Here is a 10,312-nt window from a genome sequence, read left to right as displayed (position 1 = left end):
GTGCAAGCATATGACCTGTAGATACGTCCACAAGCAACATCGTGACTAGGTTGCATGGAAAAGGTACGCTATGCGGCTCTCCAAGTGGCCATGACATGTCGGAGCGAGTAGGTGCCTGCATGCAGCCTTCTGTCGTGCCGTGCTGCCTCGTGTTGAAGTTGCCGGTTGCCGGTTGCCGCGTGTCACTGCTCGGAAGTCGGAACGAAACTTTCCCTTGCCGTGATGCTGTGATCCCACCGATGCAGACGGCAGGGGGACTCGTTCGCCATGCTGGTCGAGGAGGCTTGAATGTAATTTCCGTGGCGAATCGGCGGCGGGGGAAAACTTGGCTTCCGTCCCCTTCTAGCGACGCCGCCGAGAGTTGGAGGAAAGTACCTGTCACTGCCGGCAAGCCAAGACCAGCAATGATCAGTCTGGTCATCTTGATGGGGAGTTTCGAGAATGGAAGCGTGCCAAGCAAGGCTTCATTCGGCATTGGCGATGACCGTTTGTTGATGGTTTCTGTCGGCAAGACGAGGAGGAGGCTGAGGCGGCGCTTGCGGCTTGCGCCACACATCAACGAGCAAGCCACAGGCCGCAGCAGCTGACACTGGGCCCTCACAGATGGAGCAAGGCACGGGAGCCGACATTGCCGTCTCCCTCCCAAAAGCGTCTGACATTCAATGAGCACATGTAGGATGGATGTAGGATGGATTTTTGATCTTCGAAATCTGCCAAGAGCAAAGCTTGTGGGGGCGAGAATGCCTTTGCCATGTTGACGCCTGTCCCGAAGATTTGGATCCATTTCACGAGTATGAGTACATGGAGCAAGTACTCCGTACGTGCCGCCAGTAATACAAGTACTTACTGTAGGTAATTAGGTGTACGTTGTACTCTGTACTCTTGTGTACTACCTACCTAGTAGCATGTAAAGTATTAATACATATTCTCCGCACCAGCACTGAAGTGTACATACTATCCAGAGTGCTAGCACGGTAATGTGTTTACAAGCAAGTACAGCAGTAAGTATACGTATATGCAGTAAGTACAAGTATTGTACACGGAGGATACAGAGTACGTACCACCCAGTTCTCTTTGCTGCTACTGAAGTACAAGATACTTACATGTTGAAGGGAGTATTACTTGTACCAGTATATTTGTATGTTCTTAATGTACTAGGTACGGAGTAGCGTAGATGTAATAAGTACTCCGTAAGTACGGAGTAATTACCAGGTCGTGCGCTTACGTGTTCGTGGACCTCGCACGCACGTTCCCAGCAATGTGGCCTGCACCTACTCTGTAATTACTGTACATGTACTCCGTACTCACACAATTATTCCTGTACTGTACCTGTACCCGGCTCTCTGCTTGCCTACTGCCTACTAAGTAATAGGTACCTAGTAGGTACTTGGCTGTCTGCTTGCCCTTGATGAGACAAGGGACTGCCGCGCGGACATGCATCGATGACTCGCAGCCGTCCGTCCTCGGGCGGATTAATCGGAACAGCGTCTAGCCGACGGATCAGCACCCCCAGGGCAATGCCTCGAATGTCAACCAAAGAATCCGAATTCCCAAGCGTGAAAAGAAGACCGGATACTCCTTGTCCCATTCAGTCATTTTCTTCAAGATGCAGGCCGACTGCGAACACACTCGCACCAATCATGGCTGGTGTGCTGGAAGCCGAACACGTAAGTTATTAGTACGGATACTTGCGCACGTACTAATCGTACTCGTCGACTCATACCTATGTACCTACTGTAGTACGGTAGATACGGATCAAGTACAGTACTTGAAGTAGGTACTCTGCGCGTATTATACTAGAGGCTATAGCAATCTCATTGACCTCTGGCGGTATTACTCCCTACATTGCTACGTGGACACCTGCAGGCTGCTGTACTTGTCTTAAGCTATTTATTCTCGTTCAGGATACAATTCTTGTACATGTACGGAGCACTCCGGACTCCATACAAACTACTCCCTGGGTGTACTGTACATGTACGCCGGCATCGACGGCCTAGTGCGTCGTCATCACCCCTTGAAGCAACCGTCGAAGGTGGAGCCCGAGATTGTACCAGCTAGTTCAAGTACATGAACAAAGTACCTCCTGCGAGGGCTCGTTCGCAAACTCCTGTTGTATGCTTACGTCTGTTCTCCGTCGCTCTCTGGCAATGAATACTGCTACGATGATGCACGCACACTCCCACGAAAAATGCGTCCCGTACTAGGTCATGGTTGGTGCCATAATAGTAGGGATGCCGCCGCTTGGAGCGGTTCGTCCGCAGGCTGCGAGACGCTTACCTGGGCATCAACGAGCACGTACTGTACTGTACACGTACTTACTCCCTGCCAATAGTTACCTTCCCGACCAGCACAAGTAGTCGTGAGCCTAGGTACCACGATCGTATCCGTACCTATCCCAATGCACATCCCTGCTGTGACTTGCGGGAGTCCAGGTGGCCGTGCCCTCCCGCTTCCGTACCCAGGTATGCATTGCGAGGACATTGTGCGTGTGCGAGCAGGCGAAAAGTACAGTAACACTCCCTCGCGAATCTCGCATGTCGAATCTCGAATCGCCTTTCAAGATCTAGGCAGATCTAGGCCGACAGCCTGCCTGTAGCGCGAGGCTATAATGAAACACGAAAAGCAACAGATGGACGGTAGAATGGGCAGGCCATCATGGCATCGGAACGACGCAGCAGGATGAGCAGTCGACATGCGCTCTGCACTTGGGAGCGAGCGACATGGTCCGGTCCATGCTGTGCCGTGGTAGGTGTACTAATGAACACAAGTGATTGATAGTAGGAATAGTATGGAGTAGGCAGTCCTACCAAGTAATACACCCCGGAATCCTGCGGCGCACGAGGCAACACAGATTGCGCGTTGAGTTGTCTGGAACTGGGTACCAGTACTTGGTGCCAGGTTAAATGCTCCGTACCTACTATTAGCAGCAACCCTGGCAGTGACGAGACCCGAAGTAGCGGTACCCTGCCAATGCCATCCGTTTTTTTCGAGGCCGCCATCACCCAGTCCACCCCACTGTGGCCCGTTCTGATTGGCCGGCCTGCCAAAGGCTGACGCGTATGCAGACCGCCATCGACGAGTCCTAGCCAAGGCGACAAGCGAACTGACGACAGCTTGCCCGCTAACGCCTTCCCCTGCGGCTGGTCCGGCCCAGGCCTTGGATCCACTCTCCAGCACACGCACGCAGCGCTGCGACGGCACACGAGGTCCAGTCGCCACGCAACTCGATGCGCTAGAAGTAATGCTGCACATGGTCGCGCATGTACATGTACATGCCGCGGCCTCTACCGACACTCTACACACGAACATTGCACCACCAATCCATGTACAGTACATGTACCCCGACTACTGTACACTTGGGCGTGCTTGGGCGTCGGGGTACGTAAGTACTACATGTACCAACTTGCCATACTTACTACATGTACATGTACCGTAGTACTGGGTACATGCGATCTCGTACGTAAGTACACCTACTCTCAAACTGCCTCGAACCCGCCGCAGTGTGCGCCCACGGTCCACGCCATTCTCCGTCCCCTCACCTGCTTGCTACCTTGGTATTCATCATCCGCCTCCTGCCGTCCGTCTCAACCGCCACGTCGAGTGTTTTCCTACCACGGGCTCGCCGCTTTCAACCTCATCCTCACAAGCAGACCTCTCTCTCATCCGTTCCACTTTGTCTCCCGCGACGTCCAAAGACGAGATTGAACGACGGGGACCCCCCTCCACACGACGACGACGACGACGACGGCCTCCGATCTATGATCCCTCCTCTCCTCTCGCCTCCGCTCCGCTCCCCTCTGTCGTGACCGCCTCACCAAACCAAGTGCCTACCATCCTCCGTCACCCGGCTGACGACGCTCGACAAGACGGCTACGACGCCTGCCGCCGGCTCCTCCTTCTCCTCCTCCTCCTCCTCTTCCTCCTCCTCCTCCTCCTCCTCTTCCTCCTCCCCCTCCTTCCCTCGACATCTATTCTCCTGACAAACTTGCCCGTCCACTCACCTTCGATACTCTCTTTTTCCCTCACCCTCGATCCATTCCACGCCAATCACGTCACCATTCGCCCGCGCGCCGACCATCAAGTTGGATTGTGCGGCCTCCTCCACCCCCGACCTCACTCACCATGGCGGGTCGAGGCACCCCGTTCAGCCCGGAGCCCTCGTCCCGGTCGGAAGACTATGGCGAAGAGTGGGCGCACGACCTGCGCATTCGCTTCGAGGGTCTCCTGCGAGATAAGCGCATGAACGACTTGCGCTCCTGCTCTCGACACCACACGCCCGGGCACCAGTCTCCCGATGCGGGCGAGCGAGCGCTCGGTGCCTGCGCAAGAGGCCAAGGGCCGGCCACCCCCTCACAAGGACATGCCACGCCTCCTTCGTACTCGTGCATCAGGCACCTCCCCAAGATCCCGACGGCACCCGACGCGGCCGATCGTGATTCGCAAAAATTCCGCAACCTCCTCATCAGTCTGTCGTTGACGCCGACAAAGTACGAAAACCCTGGTCTACTCGACGAGGCTCTCCAGACCATCCCCCTCGATCGCATCTACGGAGAAGCGGAGGAAGAGAGCCAAGTGATGCAGGCCGAGGCCGAGAGCATGGGCGACGGCCGCAAGCCCGAGTGGGGGTACCAGGACTGCGTGATCCGAGCTCTCCTACGGTACGTGCTCTCCTTCCGCCCCGACGCGCTCCCTGCCGTCTAACCCCCTTTCCAGATGGTTCAAGCGATCGTTCTTTACCTGGGTGAACAACCCACCCTGCCCGGTCTGCCTGTCGCCCACCATCGCCCAAGGCATGACGGCCCCGACGCCCGAGGAGAGCGCGTGCGGTGCGCTCCGCGTCGAGCTCTACCGGTGCTCGGCCCAGAACTGCGGCGCCCACGAACGGTTCCCGCGATACGGAGACGTCTGGCGACTGCTCCAGACGCGCCGCGGCCGGGTGGGCGAGTGGGCCAACTGCTTCGGCATGCTGTGCCGTGCCGTCGGCGGCCGAGTCCGTTGGATTTGGAACGCCGAAGATCACGTCTGGACCGAGGTCTACTCGGACCATCAGAAGCGATGGGTCCACGTCGACGCCTGCGAGGAAGCCTGGGACAATCCCCGGCTGTACACGGAAGGCTGGGGCAAGAAGATGTCGTACTGCGTCGCCTTCTCCATCGACGGCGCCACCGACGTGACCCGACGATACGTTCGCAAGAGCGAGCAGGCCAACGAGCGTCACCGCTGCCCCGAGGAGGTGATGCTCTACATCATGCAGGAGGTCAAGAACCTGCGCCGAGCCGACATGAGCAAGGACGCGCGCTTCCGACTCGAAAAGGAGGATCAGCAGGAGGACAAGGAGCTGCGGGGCTACGTTGTGGCCTCCATCGCCCAAGCCGTCACCGACCTCGTTCCCGGCGCCTCCTCCGCCTCGTCGCACGCCCGCCGCCGCGCGGTTCCCTCGCCCAGCCAGGACGTGAAGCTGCCGGCGGAGCAGCCCGGACGACAGACGGGCTCCGCCGAGTGGATGCTGGCGCAGCAGCAGGCCCGCCACGGGCAATTTCGACCGCCCGGGGGCCCTCGCGAGCAACCATGACGCAACGCGATGCCACCCAGCCGCCGGCCCGGGACTGACCCTCCACGACCCGACGCGCATTCTCCTCCCCTCGAACCGACACACGGCTCATCCTACGTCGATGATGCCGACGAATTAATGAAGCGCCATCACGTCGACGACGCTTATACCTTTCCATCTGTCTATTTTTCTTCCACCACGCCGCGGCCACAAACACCAGCCGATAAGCCTGAGCATATTTATTGGCGTTTCTTTGTCCATCCATCATCCGCCGCCATCCGGAAAATCGGAGCGGCCTGTACCCTAGCTAGCATATGATTCTTTGTCACCATCTTTCTTTGTTTCTCGATTGGATAGCACGAGGCGTCCGGCGCCGAAGAGTAGCGATTGTCGCGGAATGCAGCCCGTCCTAGCGCCTGCCTGTCGGGAATGGGCAGCTTCCCAGCGAAATCTCCCTCGGTGCGTTGTTGCTTGTTTTGGTCTAGCAGGGGAAAAAGAGTTGGGACGCATAAGGGGGTGTAGGAAAGGGGGGGGGGGGGGGCGGCTTACCTTTGTGACGGCACGCTCGAGCTTCGTACGTACAGTAGAAGAGCGAGCCAAGAGATGAAGTTGGTCCTGCGAGCTGCCCTTTAATTCCTTCTTCGTCGACATGTCCGGCGTGCGTGCGTGCCCTAGCTCATGGATGTCTGTATTGCACAGAGACGCCAGAGTGCCGGGATGGACGCAAGTTAAGCCTGGAGATAGATATAGGTGGTGATGGCAGGAATGGCGAAAATCACAGTTTGTTCGCCGTGATGATGGTTTGTGCCACCCGTCACCAAGGCCGCCGTAACCATGCATACACGCACTCGTGCTCGTGTTCTTCGACAGGGTATTCTCCGCCTGAGCTCCGGAGTACATGGAGGAAACTCCGCCGGCGTGGGTGGACTTTGACATGCCCGTGTCGCTAGCCTGGGGGAATGGTACGCAAGTACAGAGTATTACTCCGTACTCGAGATGCGATTCCGCAGATGCTGTACTCCGTATTCCGTACTTGCGTACTTGCACGTATTATTACATGTACACAGCCAGGAAGAATAGGCGGTAATATTCAGGACGGACGGCCAAGAGCGCGTCGACGGCGCTGGGCGGACCCCCCGATCGGCCCCACCGGCGCCGATGTCCGCCGCCGCCAGGCTCCAGCTCGAGACACGAGGGACGAATGAGGAATTACTTGGTCGTATAAATTCGTGACGTAGCCCACTCCCCATGTTCCATCTTGGGATGGCAATGGAAGGTTGACGGACGTGTGGACAGCACGACCTTGCATGCACGTCACGCCATGGCACACACACCGCAGACGATGCGGTCCCTCGTCGCACCGAAGCGATGCACGCCCGCTGGCTACGAGGTTCAAGAGATGGCCACGGCGCAGATAACGATGCCGACCCAGGTGCTGATTCGTGTGCGCGCGGCCTCGGTCAGCCCAGGAGAGCTGCAGGCACTGGCGGGCATCATGTCGGGATTCATCGCGAAAGAGTACGTCGGTCCCCCCCCCCCCCCCCGGATCCCTCCTTGCGGGTGGTCGGTCGGCCAGTTCCGGGCTCCAGCCTCTAACCGCCGATGGCAGGTTCCCCTTCAAGATAGGCCTCGAGGGCGCCGGCGTCGTCGTCGCCGTCGGCTCCGAAGTGAAGTCGCTCAATGTCGGCTCCGAGGTCTACGGCCTGTGCGTGGACAAGCCCATGTTCCGGATGGCCGTGCCGCCCGGTTTCGCGTCGGAATACGCCGTGGCGGAGGAGCGATTCCTTCTGCCGAAGCCGGCATCGGTGTCGTTCGAGGAGGCGGCAGCGGCGGCCGGCTCTATCACGACGGCACTGCAGACCATCCGCCGCGGCCTCCAGCTGGGCGGTCTCGAGAGCCTCGAGGGCAAGACGGTGTTTGTCCCCGCCGGCTTGGGCGCCACGGGATCGGTGGCCGTGCAGATGGCCAAGAAGGTCTTTGGCGCGAGCCGGATCATCACGACGGTATCGACGGCAAAGGTGCCGCTGGTGGAACGGCTGCTTCCGGGCATTGTGGATCTCGTCATCGACTACAAGACGCAAAAGTTGGACGAGCTCGTGCCGAGGGGCAGCGTCGACTTCATGTACAACACGACATTCGCGACCATGGACGCCGGGATACCACTTCTCAAGCCGGACACGGGAATCCTCATGTCCATCGCGAGCGTGCCGTCCAAGGCGGTGATGCGGGAGATCATGGGCGCCGACAGGTTCCCACGCTTGCTGGGCCTGCTGCTAGACCTGTGCCAGCTGTGGTACCGGTGGAAGCTTCGCGGGACGAACATCAAGTACGAGTTCGTCTCCGGAGGCGTGCAGATTCGCGAGGACCTGGAGAAGGCGGGCGAAATTCTGGCGGTTGGCAAGGTGAAACCGGTGGTGAGGGGCGTCGACCTCGACGACTTGGAAGCGGTGCGGACGGGGTGCGAGGCCGTCAGGACGGGGAGGGGGGGCACGGGGAAGTTTGTCATCCGCCCGAAACCGATCTGAAGGGAAGAATGGATGGATGCATGTATACACGTCTTGCCTCGTCGTGTTCGAAGGTATTTTGTGCAACACCGATGGATGGACCTGTCGAGTCAGGTATGCCAGACGCAGCGTCTGCTCGGCGAACAGGCACGACAATCCGGCGTCTCTCGTTCCTCGCACATGCTCGATCGTCGTAAACGGCTTCGTGGTTTGCGTCTGGACAGGCCGACAGGCGGAAGGCAAAAAGTTAAAGAGACGTGTCTGCCCAACCGGCGGCCGACGATTGGTCTGGAGCAGGACGAAGGGAATTGGTGGAGGTTACGGCGCAGAGCCAACCGAGAACGGTGGCGGCAAGACTTGTGCTGTACACCACTTGTTTAATATTGCACCTATTCTACTATGAGATACTGTCTTATTCTACTATGAGATACTACTACGTATCTTATTCTTGTATGAGACACTCTCATACTGCAGCACAATACCAGCACTAGTACTTCAAAGTGAGTGCCAAGTACGGTGTACAATGACTATTGCTAGGTATCTAGTACTTACTGCTCTGTGCAGAACAAGGACTGTACAAAGCCGTCAGTGGATGTACGAGTACATGTAGCTGCAAGATAGTGAGTGCCGTATGCCTCGTAAGTAAGTGAGCCAATGTTCAGGTATCAAGTACGGGGTAGTTGTGCTACTCCGTGCCTATACGGATATGGACATCCACGGGTACATGCAAGTAAGTACTTACTCCGTATTTCCACCCACAAGTACTGTGCTGAAGCAAGTCTGTGAGTCTGTACTCCGTACTCCGTACAGTGCCTACTTGCATGCACAGTAATTAATACGGTGCAACTAAGTACTTCCTCCGCTGTACTGTATTACTTGCAGGGTCCTGTAAGTACAGACTACAGTACTCCGTACTGTACTTGTAACGTCGTGCGGGCCCGTGCCTCAGGGCAGAAGCCAATTTACGCGCTATCCCTCGCCCGGCGCGTCCCTTCGCGACTCACGTCCAGCCACCCAGCGGCCGCCTTGTTGACCCACCGGGACAAGCATCGTTGGTGTTGGATTTCCAGTACGAGCACATACTTAAGTACTTACACAAGCGCAGAGCTCCGAGGGCCTTCCTTGTGGCCGTCAGGGTGTTTCCAGCTTCCATCCCATCCTCATTGATCCATCACCTTCTCTCCTCTCCACCACAGGCTGTCCATCGCAACGCACATGCACCTTGCCGAGCCCATTGTCCCCGAAGCCGCGTTCCGGACGCGAAAGCTATCCGCCCATTGACCTCCAACACTTCGTCATGATCCTCAAGCGCAAGCGATCCGTCTCCGAACTGGGCTTGTCGCCCTCGCCGGCGTACGGCTCGCCGCCGCCGCCAAACGTCGAGCAGTTCACCATGGACGTCTCGCCTCGCACCGCCGTCTTCGACATCCCGCCGGCCCACCTCCCCAGCCGCACCTTCAAGCGCTTCCGCGACGGCAGGCCCTCGGACGACGAGGTTCATGGTATGTTCGCCGAGGCTTGGATCCGCCGAGGCGAGAATGCGCACTCACAGCCTTCCCTCCCCGCAGAGCATACTCTCCAGCTCCTTTTCTCGGCCCAGCATCAACAGCAACGGCCACCGGCGCAGCAACTTCAGCAGCACCTGCCGCTCCCGATTCGCCCCGGCTCGCCGCCTCCCGCCTTGGCCTCCGTCCCGGTGCAGGAGACGATGCCCCAGGGCGCTCCCTTGGCGGGCAACTTCCGACAGCAGCAGTCCTTGCACCGCTTCTGGGACATCGGCTCAACGCCGACCTCGACCCCCTCGACCCCCGGCGCCGGGCGGCCGACGGTGACGACGCCGGCCACAACCCCGACGGGCTGCGAGGACTGCGGAGCCAGCTTGCGAGATGGCTCGAATGGCGACGCGATGGATGTCGACGACGTCGACGCCCAAAGCACCCTCTGTGGCGCCTGTGGCAAACACGTCTGCTTCAGCTGCTCCGTGAGCAACCTCGGCGAAGGGAAGCGTTGCCTGCATTGCGCCGGCCGCACCCTCGGCATGGACCGCCCCGGCTGGCCCAAGGCGGACGTGCCCGTCTGCTAGGCACCCTGCCCCGTGCAAAAGTTGGCTTCTTCGACTTGTTCTTTTCTTCTTTTCTCGTGGGTTGTACAACGTTTGGCGTTTGGATATTGGCGTCGCGGACGGACAGATGCGGCACCGGTACACGGAGCCGGCCGGGCATCTGGACGATTATTTGGGTGCTTTGGGAATGGATAG

The 10,312-nt window shown here is 58.3% G+C and overlaps 3 protein-coding genes across 3 annotated transcripts; all 3 read left to right on the top strand.

Annotated features, from left to right (window-relative positions):
* Positions 1-4,122: 4,122 nt before the first annotated feature.
* DCS_04570 (PNGase family) lies at positions 4,123-5,572 on the top strand (the record flags this gene model as incomplete). The annotated part of the gene is made up of 2 exons (XM_040801878.1): positions 4,123-4,658; positions 4,714-5,572. 2 exons carry the CDS (start codon positions 4,123-4,125, stop codon positions 5,570-5,572), a joined length of 1,395 nt encoding a protein of 464 aa, XP_040656911.1.
* A 1,300-nt stretch (positions 5,573-6,872) lies between these two features.
* DCS_04569 (uncharacterized protein) lies at positions 6,873-8,076 on the top strand (the record flags this gene model as incomplete). Its single annotated transcript, XM_040801877.1, has 2 exons — positions 6,873-7,069; positions 7,161-8,076. 2 exons carry the CDS (start codon positions 6,873-6,875, stop codon positions 8,074-8,076), a joined length of 1,113 nt encoding a protein of 370 aa, XP_040656910.1.
* Positions 8,077-9,352: 1,276 nt separating this feature from the next.
* Positions 9,353-10,138, top strand: DCS_04568 (uncharacterized protein; the record flags this gene model as incomplete). Its single annotated transcript, XM_040801876.1, has 1 exon — positions 9,353-10,138. The coding sequence occupies one exon, from the start codon at positions 9,353-9,355 to the stop codon at positions 10,136-10,138; it is 786 nt and encodes a 261-aa protein (XP_040656909.1).
* Positions 10,139-10,312: the final 174 nt, after the last annotated feature.

Source organism: Drechmeria coniospora, chromosome 02 (assembly GCF_001625195.1).
Source record: "Drechmeria coniospora strain ARSEF 6962 chromosome 02, whole genome shotgun sequence".
Taxonomy (NCBI): Eukaryota; Fungi; Ascomycota; class Sordariomycetes; order Hypocreales; family Ophiocordycipitaceae; genus Drechmeria; species Drechmeria coniospora.
This window is presented reverse-complemented; position numbering and strand designations above follow the sequence as displayed.